The sequence below is a fragment of the Coregonus lavaretus genome, assembly GCF_964263955.1.
Source record: "Coregonus lavaretus genome assembly, chromosome: 14".
In the NCBI taxonomy this organism is placed as follows: domain Eukaryota; kingdom Metazoa; phylum Chordata; class Actinopteri; order Salmoniformes; family Salmonidae; genus Coregonus; species Coregonus lavaretus.
In genome coordinates this window covers 6,295,313-6,317,940 of record NC_140001.1, presented here as the reverse complement: position 1 = coordinate 6,317,940, position 22,628 = coordinate 6,295,313, and the positions used below count along the sequence as shown (strand labels likewise).

Below are 22,628 nucleotides of genomic sequence, written 5' to 3'. Positions count from 1 at the left end.
TTTGATAATTTGAATCAGCTGTGTAGGGTTAGGGCAAAAACCAAAACGTGCACCTCTTGGGATCCCAAGAACCGAGTTTGGGAAACGCTGACTTATACGGTCAGATGGGGACTTAATTATTATTTTTATGATAGTGCAATAATGATAGTGTCCATATTTCTTTGTGAAAAAGAAAAAGCAGAGTGACATGGATATTCAAAGAGGAAAACCATGTGTTTGATGTATTTGATACCATTCCACTGATTCCACTCCAGTCATTACCACGAGCCCGTTCTCCCCAATTAAGGTGCCACTGACGACCTGTGCCTTCCAACACTAGCAACCTGCAAACAACTCACATGAATTGAAGTCAAAAACACTGTGTAGTCTATGGACTGGTTGATACAGACACCACAACACAACAATCACAATAACATGACTCCGTGTGCCAAGAGCAGACTCAAAAAATACATCTAAAAAAAGGTACTTTTTCTACAAACATCATGTTTTGTCACTTAATGAAAAACATCATTTATTACTAAATCTTTTGGTTCTCGAAATCATTCAATAAGGACGTAGAAAAAAAATGGATATCGTCGAAACCATCCCATGAAATTGTCCTTCGGAAGTTGAAGTTGCAACCCTAAATTTCAGGAAGTGCTAGCGAGGTCTCTCCACTCCAGTCTCGTTGGGTCCTTTGGTGAACGTGTCTTGCTGCCGAGTGGACAGAAAGCCCCCTGGACACACAGGACTTTTAGTTGGTACAAGTGTTGATGTTCTTGCCATCGGCAGCGTCCTCCACTAGGGAGAGGTGATAGTCGGTGGACAGGGTGAAGTGGGAGACACAGCCCACCAGACCTCCACTGTACTGCCGGTTAGTGTGCAGAGCAATCTCCTTCATCCCCCCTAGGCAGAGCAGAGACATAAAAAAAAAAAAAAGAAGGTCATTTAGCAGACACTCTTATCCAGAGCGACTTACAGGAGCAATTAGGGTTAAGTGCCTTGCTCAAGGGCACATCGACAGATTTTTCACCTAGTCAGCTTGGGGATTAGAACCAGCAACCTTTCGGTTATTGGCACAACACTCTTAACCACTAAGCTACCTGCCGCCATCAGGTATTACAGTTCTAATCCTACTCATCTTAATCATCATCACCATAATTACAATCTCATCATCATCACCATAACCATCATCGTCATCATCACCACCATCCTTATTGTCATCGTCATCACAACCATTATCATCACCATCATAACATTATCACTGTTATTGCTATCATAACCATAACCATCATCGTCATCACAACCATTATCATCACCATCATAACATTATCATCATTGTTATTGCTATCATAACCATCATCGTCATCATCATTATCAACACAGGTTGTACCATCTTACATTTAGTCTTCCAACCACCAGACAAACAGACAGACAGACAGACAGACAGACAGACAGTGGAACCGACAGACAGACAGTGGAACTGAGGGACCACCAGACAGACAGTGGAACTGAGGAACCACCAGACAGACAGTGGAACTGAGGATGACTTAGAATGATGCTCTATATAAATAACTGACCTTAGAATTATGCTCTATATGAATAACTGACCTTAGAATGATGCTCTATATGAATAACTGACCTTAGAATGATGCTCTATATAAATAACTGACCTTAGAATGATGCTCTATATGAATAACTGACCTTAGAATGATGCTCTATATGAATAACTGACCTTAGAATGATGCTCTATATAAATAACTGACCTTAGACTGATGCACTATATGAATACCAGAACTTAGACTGATGCTCTATATGAATAACAGAACTTAGACTGATGCTCTATATGAATAACAGAACTTAGACTGATGCTCTATATGAATAACATAACTTAGACTGATGCTCTATATGAATAACAGAACTTAGACTGATGCTCTATATGAATAACAGACCTTAGACTAATGCTCTATATGAATAACAGAACTTAGACTAATGCTCTATATGAATAACTGACCTTAGACTGATGCTCTATATGAATAACAGAACTTAGACTGATGCTCTATATGAATAACAGACCTTAGACTAATGCTCTATATGAATAACAGAACTTAGACTAATGCTCTATATGAATAACAGAACTTAGGCTGATGCTCTATATGAATAACAGAACTTAGACTGATGCTCTATATGAATAACAGACCTTAGACTAATGCTCTATATGAATAACAGAACTTAGACTAATGCTCTATATGAATAACTGACCTTAGACTGATGCTCTATATGAATAACAGAACTTAGACTGATGCTCTATATGAATAACAGACCTTAGACTAATGCTCTATATGAATAACAGAACTTAGACTAATGCTCTATATGAATAACAGAACTTAGGCTGATGCTCTATATGAATAACAGAACTTAGACTGATGCTCTATATGAATAACAGACCTTAGACTAATGCTCTATATGAATAACAGAACTTAGACTAATGCTCTATATGAATAACAGAACTTAGGCTGATGCTCTATATGAATAACAGAACTTAGACTAATGCTCTATATGAATAACTGACCTTAGACTGATGCTCTATATGAATAACAGAACTTAGACTGATGCTCTATATGAATAACAGAACTTAGACTGATGCGCTATATGAATAACAGAACTTAGACTGATGCGCTATATGAATAACAGAACTTAGACTAATGCTCTATATGAATAACAGAACTTAGACTGATGCTCTATATGAATAACAGAACTTAGACTGATGCTCTATATGAATAACAGAACTTAGACTAATGCTCTATATGAATAACAGAACTTAGACTGATGCTCTATATGAATAACAGTACTTAGACTGATGCTCTATATGAATAACAGTACTTAGACTGATGCTCTATATGAATAACAGTACTTAGACTGATGCTCTATATGAATAACAGACCTTAGACTAATGCTCTATATGAATAACAGAACTTAGACTGATGCTCTATATGAATAACAGAACTTAGACTGATGCTCTATATGAATAACAGAACTTAGACTGATGCTCTATATGAATAACAGAACTTAGACTAATGCTCTATATGAATAACAGAACTTAGGCTGATGCTCTATATGAATAACAGAACTTAGACTGATGCTCTATATGAATAACAGACCTTAGACTAATGCTCTATATGAATAACAGAACTTAGACTGATGCTCTATATGAATAACAGAACTTAGACTGATGCTCTATATGAATAACAGAACTTAGACTGATGCTCTATATGAATAACAGAACTTAGACTGATGCTCTATATGAATAACAGAACTTAGACTGATGCTCTATATGAATAACAGAACTTAGACTGATGCTCTATATGAATAACAGAACTTAGACTAATGCTATATACAGTGCATTCGGAATGTATTCAGACCACTTGACTTTTTCCACATTTTGTTACGTTACAGCCTTATTGTAAAATTGATTAAATTATGTATTTTCCTCATCAATCTACACACAATACCCAATAATGACGAATAAATGTTTGCAGTAAAAATAAAAACAGAAATACCTTATTTACATAAGTATTCAGAGCCTTTGCTATGAGACTCAATTTTTTATTTTACCTTTATTTAACTAGGCAAGTCAGTTAAGAACAAATTCTTATTTACAATGACGGCCTACACCGGCCAAACCCGGACGACGCTGGGCCAATTGTGCGCCGCCCTATGGGACTCCCAATCACAGCCGGTTGTGATACAGCCTGGAATCGAATCAGGGGGTCTGTAGTAACGCCTCAAGCACTGAGATGCAGTGCCTTAGACCGCTACGTCACTCGATATAGAGCTCAAGTATATCCTGTTTCCATTGGTCATCTTTGAGATGTTTCTACAAGTTGATTGGAGTCAACCTGTGGTAAATTCAATTGATTGCACATGATTTAGAAAGGCACACACCTGTCTATACAAGGTCCCACAGTTGACAGTGCATGTCAGAGTAAAAAAACAAGCCATGATGTTGAAGGAATTGTCCGTAGAGCTCCGAGACAGGATTGTGTCGAGGCACAGATCTGAGGAAGGACACCAAAACATTTCTGCAGCATTGAAGGTCCCCAAGAACACAGTTGCCTCCATCATTCTTAAATGGAAGAAGTTTGGAACCACAAAGACTCTTCCTAGAGCTGGCCGCCCGGCCAAACTGAGCAAACAGGGGAGAAGGGCCTTGGTAAGGGAGGTGACCAAGAACCTGATGGTCACTCTGACAGAGCTCCAGAGTTCCTCTGTGGAGATGGGAGAACATGCCAGAAGAACAATCATCTCTGCAGCACTCCAACAATTAGGCCTTTATGGCAGAGTGGTCAGAGAGAAGCCACTCCTCAGTAAAAGGCACATGACAATCCGCTTGGAGTTTGTCAAAAGGCACCTAAAGGACACTCAGACCATGAGAAACAAGATTTTCTGGTCTGATGAAACCAAGATTGAACTCTTTGGCCCCGTGTAGCTCAGTTGGTAGAGCATGGCGCTAGCAACGCCAGGGTTGTGGGTTCGTTTCCCACGGGGGGCCAGTATGAAAAATGTATGCACTCACTAACTGTAAGTCGCTCTGGATAAGAGCGTCTGCTAAAAATGACTAAAATGTTATTGCTATCATAACCATCATCGTCATCATCACCACCATCCTTATTGTCATCATCATCACAACCATTATCATCACCATCATAACATTATCACTGTTATTGCTATCATAACCATCATCGTCATCATCACCATTATCATCACCATCATAACATTATCACTGTTATTGCTATCATAACCATCATCGTCATCATCACCATTATCATCACCATCATAACATTATCATCAACTGTTATTGCTATCATAACCATCATCGTCATCATCATTATCAACACAGGTTGTACCATCTTACATTTAGTCTTCCAACCACCAGACAAACAGACAGACAGACAGACAGACAGACAGACAGACAGTGGAACTGAGGAACCACCAGACAGACAGTGGAACTGAGGATGCAATGATAATCCAGGAGACTATCCATGGAAGGGGGATACCTAGTCAGTTGTATAACTGAATGCATTCAACTGAAATGTGTCTTCCGCATTTAACCCAACCCCTCTGAATCAGAGAGGTGTGGGGGGCTACATCCACGTCATCAGCGCCCGGGGAACAGTGGGTTAACTGGGTAGCTCAGGGGCAGAACAAAATATTTTTACCTTGTCAGCTCAGGGATTCGGTCCAGCAACCTTTCGGTTACTGGCCCATCGCTCCTACCCACCAGGCTACATGCCGCGCCTGCACCTACTTCACTCTGTCGCATCACACCATTGTTATGAATGTTCCCATCCAGAGTGGCTCCTGCCAAGTCATTTTTAACGGGGACTAATGATGATTTAGTGTAAACTACACTATAGTTTCTTAAAAATATGATGAAAATAGGACAAAATCTTAATCAGCGCCAATTGAGAATGTAGTTAGTGGAACTGTCAGCCGCGAGTCAAATAACTTTCAGAGGTGGAGTGATGTAACGTGTAACCCAATGAATAATAGGTGACTAAATAGCTTTTGGTGGAGACATACCAACATACAGGACCCCGTTGACGTTCAGCTGTCTCATCTTCCCAGGTGACCTGCCAGTCTTGGCCCCATAGTCATCTACTGTCAGCTTCCCAGACTGGCCATCCCTGAAGAACATGCAACAACAGGAAGGACGCACATCAGATTGACACACAACGAGAGAGAGATAGAGAGAGAGAAAGAGAAAGAGAAAGAGAGAGAGAGAGAGAAAGAGAAAGAGAGAGAGAGAGAGAGGGAGAGAGAGAGAGAGAGAGAGAGAGAGAGAGAGGGGGGGGGGGTGGGGGGAGAGAGAGAGAGAGAGAGAGAGAGAGAGAGAGAGAGAGAGAGAGAGAGAGAGAGAGAGAGAGATGAATGGATGAGACGTTCCAGATAGGAAGAGAGTAATTACTTCTTTCATCTTTCTAATCCCCCCCTGACACTCATATAATGGATGCTAGCTCAATAAAATGGAGCTAAGCAGATCATGAGAGAATCAATCCACTTGGACCTTAAGCACAACCCGTCTGGATGTATTCTACATAGAGGAAGGGCTGTCCATTGATGGGCTCTTGGTGTACAATAAATGTACATTTACTGTCATTCCTGTCATTTACTTTCTTTCCTGTCAGTTACTGTCATTCCTCAAGTCTTTTTTGTGGCCCATGATGCCGCTGTACGCTGCAACATACCCAACACTGGCCGAGAGACTACAGTGATACGCACACACACATCAAGGCAACACACACACACACACACACACACACATTATGTTCAATGTATTCCCAGAAGCCCTAGTAGAATGTAAGGGATTTTTCTATTCATTTCCAAGTGAGAAGTGAGAAGGCATTGAAAAGCACCTGACAGCCTTTACTCTGTGCCACCTTCCATCGCTGAAGGTTCCATTGACGATCACATTGGCCACACCACTTCCCAGGTTATAGCTAGAGAGAAAGGAAGACAACGTTGGCATTAACTCCTGCTACAACCACCCCACAGCCAGGAAGGAAACACTGCACATTCCACCAGGCTCAACTCAAAAGGGTTGGTTTCCCAGACGCCGATTATGCCTAGTGTATTGGTGTATTGAGCTTACTTTTTAGTCCAGGACTAGTTTTAAGGCTTAAGCTGGGATTCAATCCTTTTCGGCTATGCACCTTTTAAAAGGCAATGTTCCCGCATTTGTGGAGAATTCATTCACGGTAAACGCTGCATGTGTCTGCTCAATCGGAAATTACCTTCAAATGTAAATCGCGCTACATTGCGGATCTAACACAGATCGCAATGAATCCTGGCGTTAATCTGTATCCAGGAAACTGTCCCAAAGATACGGAAAGAAAAGTCTGGGCAATGTTTTACCGGCCTGATTTCAGATCTGTTTGTGCTGTCTTTCCACAGCATGACCAGAGGAGTTGTTGTTTTTCTTCAGGAAGCATTAGGGAAAGAGAAGGTGTGGACTCGAGTGATGAGTGACGTGAGGGGTTCACCTAAAGATGAGCGCTCCATCCTGCAGTCCGAGAGACAGGAAGTCACTGTTGGGCCTCACTTGGCTGTCGCCTCGCCATAGCAACAGACCATCCTTCGCCGTGCTCTTAAAGCGCATGAACATGTTGGTCCTGACGCCCGAAACCCTGGGGTGAGAAACACACAGGACATGTCAGCACAGAGTGGCACACTTAGCCCTTTTCTTATAATCCCACACACCCCGAGGGAGGGTTAGTGCTTTCTAGTTCACTGTGTTTTACTCCCATTGGCTGACTGTATATCCCTGTGTTACCATAGTGATATCCCTGCGTCATCATCTGACTAAAGCTAATAGACAGAAACTATGTCATACAGGACAACTCAACTACTGCTGAAGTCATAGTATAACTGTCTGAACCCAATGCTTTAGAAAGGCAAAATGGTGTGGTAGTGTTTTCACTTTAAATCACACATACATGCATACACACAAACACGCACGTTCACACACACACACACACACGTAGACAAACCTTTTCAGGATTTCAGGATTGTCGTAGGTGAGGTAACTGCGGCCAATGAATTGTGGAATCTCAATGGCCTCTGTGAAAGCTGAAAATAATAAAATGCTACATTTACACAATGTGGCCAGTAGATGTCCTCCTAAGCATGGTACAAACTGAGGATAATGAACGGGTGTATTCATTAGTGGATACCGTAGCAAAACGTTTTGCAACTGAACATGTTTTGTTGCGAATTTGAGAGTTTCTGATTGGACAAATTCAGGAGTGTCCCTCCTGGTTTTGGCCTATTTGTTCTGTGTGGTTCCTAGTAAATACACCCGAGGTAAAATAAGTGTACAAACAGCGTTATTAAAGTCTGATGTGGTAGATGAACAGAGGTAGCCTCGTATTTGTGAACATGTTTTAAAGTATGGTTTACTGTATGCAATACAGTGGTGATAGAAAACTTACTGTTTAAACAGTAATTCCCACACTCTGCACAGAGAAAGCATAAAACAGAGAAGACAACGGCTTAGAAGACATTATGTCGTTCAAATACATTACATACATAAAAAATTACATTTAAATGCTGAATATTTTCCACCAAAATCTACCTTATCATACAGAATGTAGCCTACAGAGTATAACTTGTGGAAAATGTGGATGTTGGCACAATTTCTTTCCTTAGGGTGTCCCCTCCCTTCCATCTCTCACCCTTCTGGCAGTGCCGGCCATCGTAGCCGAGAGGGCAGTCACACTCGTAGCGGTCCCATTTCGGCCTGCAGGTGCCGCCGTTGGCACAGGGACTCTCCACACATGGGTGGGCTGCGTTCTCCACGTTCACCCCCAGAGCAAAGTCCTTGGTCAGCAGGATGCTGCGGTCATTCAGAACCAGCTGACACAACAAGGAGAGAGGGTAGATGAGGAGAACGTTAAATGAACAATCAGTAATTCTACTGTTTCCTTCTCCTATATGAACAAATGAATGAATGAAATACTGAATTAATTAACAAACGAATGAATTAATAAATGAATGAATTGAGTTGACCATTGTAAAATATATCTAAACTTTCCTCAACCATGTGAATACCACAACACACACATTAACAACAATCGAGGAGAAAAACACAACTAAGTCAAAAATACTTATTTCCACTGTGGTCCTCCTCGTTGTCAGATGGGCCGTCCCAACACTTTAACATGTATTTGAAAAGCCAAATCAGTTGTGTTTGTGGGATATCATACTCATTTTCTGAGTCATTATATACTATGAACTCTCTTGACACAGTTAGTTAAAACCTAACAACTGGGCTGCGTTCAGTGCGAAAAAAAACATAATGCAACGTACAATTAAACGGAAACGGTGCTGTTCTGAACGACCAGTTGAAAAACGGGGAGGGGTTTGGGGAACGCTGTCAGCTGCCCTTTAAATACGTCACTCATTGCTACAAGCCACACCTCGCCACACCCACCAAACGGAGCAAACGTACCTCAAAGTCTTATTTTTTTGTTGTACTTTTAACCCCTTTTTCGTGATTTCCAATTGGTAGTTACAGTCTTGAACTCCAGTACGGACTCGGGAGAAACGAAGGTCAAGAGCCATGCGTCCTCCGAAACACGACCCTGCCAAGCCTCACTGCTTCTTGACACACTGCTCGCTTAACCCGGAAGCCAGCCGCACCAATGTGTCGGAGGAAACACTGCACATCTGGTGACCGTGTCAGCGTGCATGCACCCGGCCCGCCACAGGAGTCGCTAAATCAAGATGGGACAAGGGACATCCCGGTCTGCCAATCCCTCCCCTAACCCGGACGACGCTGGGCCAATTGTGCGTCGCCTCATGGGTCTCCCGGTCACGGCCGGCTGCGACACAGCCCGGGATCGAACCCGGATCTGTAGTGACGCCTCAAGAACTGTGATGCAGTGCCTTAGACCGCTGCGCCACTCGGGAGGCTCGTACCTCAAAGTCTGTTCAAGAACGTTCAAGAAACGTGTCAGTACAAGACGTTACGCAATGTAGCAAACATGTAATCGAACTGAACGGACCCCTGGAGGGACTGTGGCACCCTATTCCCTACATAGTGCACTACCTTTGACCAGAGCCCTATGGGCCATTTGGGACATTGCCTGTGTGACAGGGCAGGAGGTATGGCTGTTTCAGCCCCTCCATACAGTAACAGTACCTTCTGGATGGTGCCGCTGAAGGGGCGGCGCACGGCCGCGGCGCTCTTGGTTTTGTCGTATTGTGGAACTCCGCCGATGTACAGAGGAGAGCTGCACTTGATCTGAGTGAAGGCTCCCTGGAGGTGGAGTCACAGTAGTCACAGCAGAATCACAGTAGAGTAGAGTCACAGTAGAGTAGAGTCACAGTAGAGTCACAGTAAAGTAGAGTCACAGTAGTCACAGTAAATTAGAGTCACAGTAGTCACAGTAGAATCACAGTAGTGTAGAGTCACAGTAGAAGCACAGTAGAATTTTCCCTGACCATGCCACCTGACTTAGGAAAACTCTGTGCCCTAGAGTTTTTACCTGGTCAGGTGTAGGGCTGTTGTGGTGACCATATTACCGACGGTCATGAGTCATGACCGCAGTAAAATTCCACGTGACCATTGAGTCACGGTAATCTCCTTTTATGCACTCTGGACATGCATTGATGCAACCCAACTCACAAACGACCATCAGGTCACTAATGGCCTGGTACTCAGGGCTCTATTGTCCCTCTAACCACTTTGACATCAATACAAATGCAATCGAACAAACACTTATCATCAAAACAGTCTCATGCTTTTAAAACTCACATCACTGTGATTGATCAATTTGAAGAAAGAAGTTAAACAACAGGTTGAAACTGAGCGGAAAACATGGTCATTGTGGATGTTGTTTCAAAGCCTAATATAATGAAATGGACAGCGCACTCTAAGGTGATAATTAATTCAAAACACTCATATGCATATTAGAGCTTATGCATACGAATAGGCCTATACTGTATATGAACCCAAGCCCAAAGAAAACACTGAACTAAAATAATGATTGTGCAGTTACGCAATACATAGCTTACAGCATATTATGCACGACAGAAAAACATAAAAAGCACTGATTTAAGATGTCTTTGGTACATGATTGGTCTAGCCTATACTCCAAAATTAAACAAATTCTAGTAATGGCCTTTGAGTGTGGACTGTATTATTATGCATACTGGATGGACTGGTTACCTTATGCTATGCTCCAAACTTTCTATCCATGAGTCTGGGAGAGAACATATAGGCCTAGGCGATGTTGTTTGTTCACTGATTGTTCAGGGCGGCTTACAGAGTCAGCCTACCATTATAGCGAATTTCTATTTGATTTTGAATAGCATAGTAATCTGGCATTTTTTATATTTTCATAATTCACAGTAGAGACACAGTAGAGTCATACTAGAGGCACAGTAGAATAGAGTCACAGTAGAGTCACAGTACAGTCACAGTAGAGTTGGAGTAGAGTAGAATCATAGTAGAATCACAGTACACTAGAGCCACAGTAGAGTAGAGTTACAGTACAGTCACAGTAGAGTCGGAGTAGAGTAGAATCATAGTAGAGTAGAGCCACAGTAGAGTAGAGTCACAGTAGAGTATAGCCACAGTAGAGTAGAGTCACAGTAGAGTAGAGTCACAGTAGAGTAGAGTCACAGTAGAGTAGAGCCACAGTAGAGTAGAGTCACAGTAGAGTAGAAACACAGTAGAGTAGAGCCACAGTAGAGTAGAGTCACAGTAGAGTCATAATAGAGTAAAGTCACAGTAGAGTAGTCACAGTATAGTCACAGCAGAGTAGAGTCACAGTGAAGGAGAGTCACAGTAGAGTAGAGTCACAGTAGAGTAGTCACAGTATAGTCACAGCAGAGTAGAGTCACAGTGAAGGAGAGTCACAGTAGAGTAGAGCCACAGTAGAGTAGAGTCACAGTAGAGTCATAATAGAGTAAAGTCACAGTAGAGTAGTCACAGTATAGTCACAGCAGAGTAGAGTCACAGTGAAGGAGAGTCACAGTAGAGTAGAGCCACAGTAGAGTAGAGTCACAGTAGAGTCATAATAGAGTAAAGTCACAGTAGAGTAGTCACAGTATAGTCACAGTAGAGTCACAGTGAAGGAGAGTCACAGTAGAGTAGAGTCACAGTAGAGTAGTCACAGTATAGTCACAGCAGAGTAGAGTCACAGTGAAGGAGAGTCACAGTAGAGTAGAGTCACAGTAGAGTCGCAGCAGTCATAGTAAAGTCACAGTAGAGTCAAAGTAGTCACAGTAGAGTACAGTCACAGTAGAGTAACAGTAGACTAGTCACAGTAGTGCCATAGTAGAGTAGAGTTACAGTAAAGTAAAAATAGATTTACAGTAGAATCACAAGAGTAGAGTCACAGGGTAGTCACAATAGATTCACAGTAGAGGTAGAGTAGAGTCACAGTAAAGTCATGTTAGAGTAGAGTCACAGTAGAGTAGAGTCAAACTAGAGTAGTCAAAGTAGTGTAGTCAGTAGAGTCACAGTAAAGTCACGGTAGAGACGCAGTAGAATCACAGTAGAGTAGAGTCACAGTAGATTTACAATAGTCATATTAGAGTAGAGTCACAGTAGAGTAGAATCAGAAGTCTATAGAGTCACAGTAGAGTCACACCAGAGTAGACAGAAGTCACAGTAGAGTCACAGTAGAGTCACAGTAGAGTAGTCACAGTAGAGTCACAGTAGAGTAGAGCCACAGAGTCACAGTAGTCACAGTAGAGTACAGTAACAGTATAGTCACAGTAGAATCACAATAGAGTAGAGTCACAGTAGAGTAGTCACAGTAGAGTATAGTCACAGTACAGTCACATTATAAATAAATTATAACAAACTCACAGTAGAGTCACAGAAGAGTAGAGTCGCAGTAGAGTAGAGTCGCAGTACAGTCACAGTAGAGTTACAGTAGAGTAGAGTCGTAATAGAGTAGAGTCACTCTAGTGTCACAGTAGAGTAGAGTCACAGTAGAGTAATGACACATTAGAGTAGAGTCACAGGAGGGTCACTGTAGAGTACTGTCACAATAGAGTAGAGTCACAGTAGAGTCGTAGTAGAGTAGAGTCACTCGTGTCACAGTGGAGTAGAGTCACAGTAGAGTCACAGTAGAGTAGGGGCACAGAAGAGTAGAGTCACAGTAGAGTATAGTCACAGTATAGTCACAGTAGAGTAGAGTCACAGTAGTGTAGAGTCACTGTAGAGACAAGGTAGAGTCACAGTAGTTTTTCCTGACCATGCCACCTGACCTAGGAAAACTCTGTGCCCTAGAGTTTTTACCTGGTCAGGTGTAGGGCTGTTGTGGTGACCATATTACCGACAGTCATGAGTCATGACCGCAGTAAAATTCCACGTGACCATTGAGTCACGGTAATCTCCTTTTATGCACTCTGGACATGCATTGATGCAACCCAACTCACAAACGACCATCAGGTCACTAATGGCCTGGTACTCAGGCCTCTATTGTCCCTCTAACCACTTTGACATCAATACAAATGCAATCGAACAAACACTTATCATCAAAACAGTCTCATGCTTTTAAAACTCACATCACTGTGATTGATCAATTAGAAGAAAGAAGTTAAACAACAGGTTGAAACTGAGCGGAAAACATGGTCATTGTGGATGTTGTTTCAAAGCCTAATATAATGAAATGGACAGCGCACTCTAAGGTGATAATTAATTCAAAACACTCATATGCATATTAGAGCTTATGCATACGAATAGGCCTATACTGTATATGAACCCAAGCCCAAAGAAAACACTGAACTAAAATAATGATTGTGCAGTTATGCAATACATAGCTTACAGCATATTATGCACGACAGAAAAACATAAAAAGCACTGATTTAAGATGTCTTTGGTACATGATTGGTCTAGCCTATACTCCAAAATTAAACAAATTCTAGTAATGGCCTTTGAGTGTGGACTGTATTATTATGCATACTGGATGGATGGACTGGTTACCTTATGCTATGCTCCAAACTTTCTATCCATGAGTCTGGGAGAGAACATATAGGCCTAGGCGATGTTGTTTGTTCACTGATTGTTCAGGGCGGCTTACAGAGTCAGCCTACCATTATAGCGAATTTCTATTTGATTTTGAATAGCATAGTAATCTGGCATTTTTTATATTTTCATAATTCACAGTAGAGACACAGTAGAGTCATACTAGAGGCACAGTAGAATAGAGTCACAGTAGAGTCACAGTACAGTCACAGTAGAGTCGAAGTAGAGTAGAATCATAGTAGAATCACAGTACACTAGAGCCACAGTAGAGTAGAGTCACAGTAGAGTAGAGTCACAGTAGAGTCATAATAGAGTATAGTCACAGTAGAGTAGAGCCACAGTAGAGTAGAGTCACAGTAGAGTCGCAGTAGTCATAGTAAAGTCACAGTAGAGTCAACGTAGTCACAGTGGAGTACAGTCACAGTAGAGTAACAGTAGACTAGTCACAGTAGTGCCATAGTAGAGTAGAGTCACAGTAAAGTAAAAATAGATTTACAGTAGAATCACAAGAGTAGAGTCACAGAATAGTCACAATAGATTCACAGTAGAGGTAGAGTAGAGTCACAGTAAAGTCACGTTAGAGTAGAGTCACAGTAGAGTAGAGTCACACTAGAGTAGTCAAAGTAGTGTAGTCAGTAGTCACCGTAAAGTCACGGTAGAGACGCAGTAGAATCACAGTAGAGTAGAGTCACAGTAGATTTACAATAGAGTCATATTAGAGTAGAGTCACAGTAGAGTAGAATCAGAAGTCTATAGAGTCACAGTAGAGTCACACCAGAGTAGAGACAGAAGTCACAGTAGAGTCACAGTAGAGTTATAGAGTCACAGTAGAGTCACAGTAGAGTCATGGTAGAGTCACAGTATAGTATAATCACAGTAGAGTCACAGTAGAGTAGAGTCATGGTAGAGTCTCAGTATAGTAGATTCACAGTAGAATCACAGTAGAGTCATAGTAGTCACAGTAGAGTCACAGTAGAGTAATAATAATAATAATATAATATGCCATTTAGCAGACGCTTTTATCCAAAGCGACTTACAGTCATGCGTGCATACATTTTTTTTTTGTGTATGGGTGGTCGCGGGGATCGAACCCACTACCTTGGCGTTACAAGCGCCGTGCTCTACCAGCTGAGCTACAGAGGACCACGTGTAGAGTAGAGCCACAGAGTCACAGTAGTCACAGTAGAGTACAGTAACAGTATAGTCACAGTAGAATCACAATAGAGTAGAGTCACAGTAGAGTAGTCACAGTAGAGTAGAGTCACAGTACAGTCACATTATAACACACTCACAGTAGAGTCACAGAAGAGTAGAGTCGCAGTACAGTCACAGTAGAGTTACAGTAGAGTAGAGTCGTAATAGAGTAGAGTCACTCTAGTGTCACAGTAGAGTAGAGTCACAGTAGAGTAGAGACACATTAGAGTAGAGTCACAGGAGGGTCACTGTAGAGTACTGTCACAGTAGAGTAGAGTCACAGTAGAGTCACAGTAGAGTAGGGGCACAGTAGAGTAGAGTCACAGGCGAGTCACTGTAGAGGACAGTCACAGGAGATTCACAGTAGAGTAGAGTCACAGTAGAGTATTCACAGTATAGTAGAATCACAGTAGAGTAGACTCACAGTCGAGTCACAGCAGCATCACAGTATAGTAGAGTCCCAGCAGAGTCAAGTCACAGTAGAGTAGAGTCAAAGTAGAGTCCCAGTAAAGTCCCAGTAGAGTGGAGTCACAGTAAAGTAGAGTAACAGTAGAGTCACAGTTAAGTGAATTCACATTAGAGTAAAGTAAAGTAGAGTCACAGTAGTCACAATAGAGTAGAGTCACAGTAGTCATGGTAGAGTCACAGTAGAGTAGTCACAATAGTATACAGTAGAGTAGAGTCATAGTATAGTAAAGTCATAGTAGAGTAGAGTCACAGTAGAGTAGAGTCACAGTAGTCACAGTAGAGTAGAGTCACAGTAGTCACGGTAGAGTAGAGTCACAGTAGAGTACATTGACAGTAGAGTCATAGTAGAGTTGAGTCACAGTAGAGTCACAATATAATCACAATATAGTAGAGTCACAGTAGATTAGAGTCACAGAAGAGTAGAGTCACAGTAGTCACAGTAGAGTATAGTCACAGTATAGTCACAGTAGAGTAGAGTCACAGTAGTGTAGAGTCACTGTAGAGACAGGGTAGAGTCACAGTAGTTTTTCCTGACCATGCCACCTGACCTAGGAAAACTCTGTGCCCTAGAGTTTTTACCTGGTCAGGTGTAGGGCTGTTGTGGTGACCATATTACCGGCAGTCATGAGTCAGGACAATTCCATGTGACCATTGAGTCACGGTAATCTCATTTTATGCACTCCAGACATGCATTGGTGCAACCCAACTCACTAACGACCATCAGGTCTCTAATGGCCTGGTACTCAGGGCTCTATTGTCCCTCTAATCATCACATCAAACACTTATCATCATATGCATATTAGAGCTCATGCATATGCATACACATAGGCCTATACAGTGCATTCGGAAAGTATTCAGAGCCCTTGATTTTTTCCAAGTGTTGTTACGTTACAGCCTTATTCTAAAATATATATTTTAAAAATAACAAATATTAATCTACACAAAATACCCCGTAATGACAAAGCGAAAACAGGTTTTTAGAAATTTTAGCAAATGTATTAAAAATCTAAAACAGAAATACCTTATTTACATATGTATTCAGACCCTTTGCTTTGAGACTCGATATTGAGCTCAGGTTCCCTGTTTCCATTGATCGTCCTTGAGATGTTTCTACAACTTGATTGGAGTCCACCTGTGGTAAATTCAATTGATTGGACATGATTTGGAAAGGCACACACCTGTCTATATAAGGTCCCACAGTTGACAGTGAATGTCAGAGCAAAAACCAAGTCATGAGGTTGAAGGAATTGTCTATAGAGCTCAGAGACAGGATTGTGTCAAGGCACAGATCTGGGGAAGGGTACCAAAAAATGTCTGCAGCATTTAAGGTCCACAAGAACACAGTGGCCTCCATCATTCTTAAAATGGAAGAAGTTTGGAACCACCAAGACTCTTCCTAGAGCTGGCTGCCCACCCAAACTGAGCAATTGGTAGAGAAGAGCCTTTGTTAAGGGAGGTGACCAAGAACCCGATGGTCACTTTGACAGAGCTCCAGAGTTCCTCTGTGGAGATGGGAGAACCTTCCAGAAGGACAACCATCTCTGCAGCACTCCACCAGTCAGGCCTTTATCGTAGAGTGGCCAGACGGAAGCCACTCCTCAGTAAAAGGCACATGACAGCCCACTTGGAGTTTGCCAAAAGGCACCTAAAGACTCTCAGACCATATGAGAAAATGGTTCTCTGGTCTGATGAAACCAAGATTGAACTCTTTGGCCTGAATGCCAAGCGTCACGTCTGGAGAAAACCTGGCACCATCCTACGGTGAAGCATGGTGGTGGCAGCATCATACTGTGGGGGTGTTTTTCAGCGGCAGGGACTGGGAGACTAGTCAGGATTGAGGCAAAGATGAACGGAGCAAAGTACAGAGAGATCCTTGATGAAAACCTGTTCCAGGCCGCTCAGGACCTCACACAGCCAAGACAACGCAGGAGTGAATGTCCAGTTTCCGGACTTGAACCTGATCGAACATCTCTGGAGAGACCTGAAAATAGCTGTGCAGCGACGCTCCCCGTCCAACCTGACAGAGCTTGAGAGGATCTGCAGAAAAGATTGGGAGAAACTCCCCAAATACAGGTGTGCCAAGGTTGTAGCGTCATACCCAAGAAGACGCAAGGCTGTAATCGCTTCCAATGGTGCTTCAACAAAGTACTGAGTAAAGGGTCTGAATACTTATGTAAATGTGATATTTCCTTTTTTTTATTTTTAATACATTTGCAAAAATGTCTAAAAACATGTTTTTGCTTTGTCATTATCGGGTATTGATGAGGGAAAAAAACAAATGTAATCCATTTTAGAATAAGGCTGTATGTAACAAAATGTGGAAACTGTCAAGGGGTCTGAATACTTTCCAAATGCACTGTATATGAGCCCAAGCCTGAAATATAACCTGAACTATAATGATTGTGCAGTTATGCAATACATAGCCTACCGAATATTATGCACGACAGAAAAACATAAAAAGCACTGATTTAAGGTGTCTTTGGTATATGATTGGTCTAGCCTATACTCCAAAATTAAACAAATTCTAGTAATGGCCTTTGAGTGTGGACTGTATTATTATGCATACTGGATGGACTGGTTACCTTATGCTATGCGCCAAACGTTCTATCCATGAGTCTGGGAGAGAACATATAGGCCTAGGCGATGTTTTTGGTTCACTGATTGTGCAGCTTACAGAGTCAGCCTACAATTATAGTGAATTTCTATTTGATTTTGAATAGCTTAGTAAGAGGGCATTTCTTTTATTTCCATAATTAATAGGCTAACACATTACCTTTAGCTACAGAATATCTCACCACTGCGCATTTCCATCTCCTCTCTCTCCTTCATTCCTTTCTCGAGCACGAATTGAGAGGGGCTGTGTAACAGTGTAATGAAATATGTTTAATGGTGAAAACATCGAATTTGGTTTGCCAAATTAAGCACTGGGTAGCTGCAGGAACAGGGTTGGAGAGGCAATGGCATACAGAGTTTGGGACGGAATACCTGTCGCGGAGCGAGAGGCATTATGCTCCTCAAACAGTGGTTGATGCATGGAGTGAAATAACCGGAGTAGCTTAATTGGCATGATTGAAAAAATAACAAAGAACCTGCAGGAAAGCAGCCTCCATTCGCTATTCTAGTGCATACAGATAGCCAGTAGGTGTGTGGGTAAAATCACTGGGGAAGCCAACCCAGAAAAAAATGCCATATTACAACCTACTGTATGTGTTGTGATAATTGTGTTGTTTGCTCTATAACCTGTTAGTTGATATGCCTTGACACTGTGATATGTAGGCCTAAAGGCCGAGGCAATAAGAAAACACAGTGGCAGAATAAATTCAACCACACCTTCGTTTCATTACAAAACCGGAGAGCAACATCTGTTGTCCTAGGCTACCTGGCTAAAATACCTGCTCGCTAGCTTAACTTCCTTTCATGGGAAATGATGCGCCAGGCCAGCTAGTTAACATTAGCATACTACATCTAGCTACATGTTGAACTTCCATCCTCTCAGGCCAGGGGCACAATGTATGAATTTATGGTTGGATCAGAATCGCCGTTATAATCATTGGCCAGTACGGAGAATTAGGTACAACCACAACCACAAGTCCAAATCCCTATCTCCATCCATGACTAATTTAGGAAAGGGACGATTTTAGCTAGCTAGCCACCAGAGGACAACAACACAACGAGATGCAACAATTCAAGTTTTTTTTCTGTCAATAATGACGTTTGGCTTGTGATGTGATTGGTCTGAAGCCAAATCCAAATTGGCTTCCCTTGACACTTTTTTTGGTGCGCCAGGACCATTCACAGCTTAGCTTGCTCAGTTTAGATCAACACTGATTGGCTATTATTTTATATATTTCTTTATCAAGGGAGGCCAAATGCTCGCTGGCTTCCCTTCCATTCAATGCTATGGGCGGCAACAATGTTTTTGCTACTTTCTCAAATCATCAATAGCCTATAGTCGCATCATGCAGCCCATATATGTTTTGACTTCTGTGACATTCTAAGGTTTGTATCATTCACAACTAAAGTTGCCAAAGAACTCTAAATCTAGTGTATAGGACCTGTTTCAAATGATCACTTTTACGCTCAACATAGCCACTTCATATGTACACTCGTTCCGGAATGGGAAAAATATCCCCTTTCTATTTTATTCAGCTAAGTTAAATTATATTCTTCTCACTATTAAATAATAAATCATATAATATAAATAATAAATCATATAATATAAAATAATGGCACAGGACTTAAGCATATCTTGTCTACTAAATGAACAAGCCAACAGCCTAAGCATGACACATAGCCAGATAACATACAGTAGGCCAACTCATATTCTGTTCTAAAAGGTGAGTATGCACTTGGGTGGCAGATTTCTGGTAACTTTCCCCAAAATCCCAATCGATAAAATTCCCAGAATCAGGATAGAAAAGGTAGGACATCTGTAATTCTCCAACCAGGATTTCTGGAAAACCTGGGAATTTGGGGAAAGTTATGGGAAATGTCCAATCCTAGTCCAGTCGTGTACCTCAGCTATGCCCTCCATGGGCCTCTGGTTGTCCACTTGCAGGATGCCACTCTTGGCTGTACGAGAGACCCGCAGCTCATGCCATGTGCCTATACTGACCTGCTCCTCACTCCTACACATGCATGCGCACGCACGCACACAGACAAACACACACACACGCACACAGACACAGACACACACAGACAGGAAAAGCTTGGGTCAAACAGTCACCATTTCCAATACATATGAACAAAGAGTTGCCAGCACAAGTCTACAAACACTACAAAACAGTCATAACAAAGTCGTATCTTCTAAAGATCTTTCAATGAAGCCTGTACCTAATGACGGACCCTCCCGAGCCACAGTCAAAACGGAACTCCACGTATCCTTCCACCAGGTTGATAGACAGGAAGTCCCGGCTGCCGGCGTCGTCGCTGTAGAGCAGCGTGCCGTCAGGACTGGTCGGCTGGAAGGTGATCTCAAACTCCATGAAGGACAGGTAACTGAGGAGGGACTGGGGCCAAGGGGCGCTGGCGTACGAAAACATGGTCTCGTTGAAGAGCGGCAGAGACAGCAGGAAACCTGGCAGTGGTTTGAGATAGAGTGACAGGTTTTAGATAGAGGGACAGGTTTTAGATAGAGTGACAGGTTTGAGATAGAGGGACAGGTTTGGGATAGAGGGACAGGTTTGGGATAGAGTTGGGGGAGAAGAGTTGGAAAAATTTTCCTAATCGAACGCTGATCTTTCTAAGTAGCATGCAGGGTCTGTAGCACAAGAAAGAAACATGTCTATGGCTTATGTCACAACTGTACAAGTATGATTTAATGGGCAGAGGGATGAGGGAAAGAGAGGGGGATGAGGGAGCGAGAGAGGGGGATGAGGGAAAGAGAGAGGGGGATGAGGGAGAGAGAGAGGGGGATGAGGGAGAGAGAGAGGGGGATGAGGGAGAGAGAGAGGGGGATGAGGGAGAGAGAGAGGGGGATGAGGGAGAGAGAGGGGGGGATGAGGGAGAGAGAGGGGGGGATGAGGGAGAGAGAGGGGGGGATGGGGGAGAGAAAGGGGGGGATGAGGGAGAGAGAGGGGGATGAGGGAGAGAGAGAGGGGGATGAGGGAGAGAGAGGGGGATGAGGGAGAGAGGGGGATGAGGGAGAGAGAGGGGGATGAGGGAGAGAGGGGGATGAGGGAGAGAGAGGGGGATGAGGGAGAGAGGGGGATGAGGGAGAGAGAGAGGGGGATGAGGGAAAGAGAGAGGGGGATGAGGGAAAGAGAGAGGGGGATGAGGGAGAGAGAGAGGGGGATGAGGGAAAGAGCGAGGGGGATGAGGGAAAGAGAGAGGGGGATGAGGGAGAGAGAGAGGGGGATGAGGGAGAGAGAGGGGGATGAGGGAGAGAGAGAGAGGGGGATGAGGGAGAGAGAGAGAGGGGGATGAGGGAGAGAGAGGGGATGAGGGAGAGAGAGGGGGATGAGGGAGAGAGAGAGGGGGATGAGGGAGAGAGAGAGGGGGATGAGGGAGAGAGGGGGGATTGAGAGGATGAATGAATTTGTTTCTAATAACACCATATTATTATAGCTAAATCTGCTCTGATAAAAGGGGCTATGCAATGTCAATCCAAAGACAAACAATGATATCTAAAACAATCAATACAATGTATTCACAATTGCCATTATACAGTTAGTGTTGTAGAGAAGTACAGTACGATACTTCCCACATAGCACCCTATTCCCTACATAGTGCACTACTTCTGACCAGAGCCCTATGGGCCATTTGTGATGCAGACTAGAGGACAGAGAGATGACTCACTCTCTTCACAGAGCGTGCCTCTGAAGCCCAGAGGGCACAGACAGATGTACCCGTCCGCTCGGTTGGCAAAGCAGATCCCTCTGTTGGCGCAGGTCACCATCTCACACACACTGTCACTACACTCACCTGGAGAACAAAGAAGAGGACACACACAGAAGCTATAGGGTTTAAAGCGACCGTTCACTCAACAACAACAACAACAACACAACTGTCCACTGTTAATGCAATCCCAATAAATTGTGCAGTCAAGTTTTCACTTTCAGTACAAAGCTAAAACTGTGATGATGTGTTTTGTGTTTTATGATGATGATGAACTATCTCTTTAACAGCCCCCTAACTCTAAATGAACTCTCTTTAACTGCCCCCTAACTCTAAATGAACTATCTCTTTAACAGCCCCCTAATTCTAAATGAACTCTCTTTAACTGCCCCCAACTCTAAATGAACTATCTCTTTAACAGCCCCCTAATTCTAAATTAACTCTCTTTAACTGCCCCCTAACTCTAAAATAAATATCTCTTTAACTGTTCTCTAACTCTAAATTAACTATCCCTTTAACTGCCCCCTAACTCTAAATTAACTATCCCTTTAACTGCCCCCTAACTCTAAATGAACTATCCCTTTAACTACCCCCTAACTCTAAATGAACTATCTCTTTAACTGCCCCCTAACTCTAAATGAACTATCCCTTTAACTGCCCCCTAACTCTAAATAAATGTATTTGTACAGCCAGACTTGGCCAATAGATTGAATGTGGATGACACTACCACAGAGGAAGAGCCAAGCGTAAGAAAAGTGTTTCACTGCTGTCTATCCCTATCCTACACATCATCATTATGGGATGGGATGTGTATTTCATATCATCTTTCTTTGGACGAATCACCTCATTGATTTCACCTACATGGTGTTACAGTGTGAGTCCGCACTTTGACACAGAGTGAGAACCAGCGGTGCATCTCCCTCGTTCTGTCGACACTCATCAACATTGACTGTCCATTCAACTCCACACCCGGTATAAATACACTAATCGATATGGTGTCTGACTGTTGACCTACAGAAAGCCAGACAACAATCCAGCTCAAGTCTGACCTGGGGACAGATTCATTCCACAGACATGGCCTATTCATGGTATTTGGACAAATTGA

General features: G+C 42.7%; 1 protein-coding gene across 1 annotated transcript in view; it reads right to left on the bottom strand.

Annotated features, from left to right (window-relative positions):
• Nucleotides 1-733: 733 nt before the first annotated feature.
• Nucleotides 734-22,628, bottom strand: part of egflam (EGF-like, fibronectin type III and laminin G domains) — a gene marked incomplete at both ends in the record, with an annotated part of 48,230 nt that continues 26,335 nt past the window's right edge. The window contains 11 exons of the mRNA XM_084176226.1: nt 734-885; nt 5,563-5,666; nt 6,396-6,479; nt 7,023-7,166; nt 7,530-7,608; nt 7,971-7,994; nt 8,214-8,394; nt 9,683-9,799; nt 19,704-19,815; nt 20,021-20,264; nt 21,485-21,610. Coding sequence (XP_084032352.1) covers nt 734-885; nt 5,563-5,666; nt 6,396-6,479; nt 7,023-7,166; nt 7,530-7,608; nt 7,971-7,994; nt 8,214-8,394; nt 9,683-9,799; nt 19,704-19,815; nt 20,021-20,264; nt 21,485-21,610 — 1,367 coding nt within the window. The remainder of the gene's footprint in view (nt 886-5,562; nt 5,667-6,395; nt 6,480-7,022; nt 7,167-7,529; nt 7,609-7,970; nt 7,995-8,213; nt 8,395-9,682; nt 9,800-19,703; nt 19,816-20,020; nt 20,265-21,484; nt 21,611-22,628) is intronic.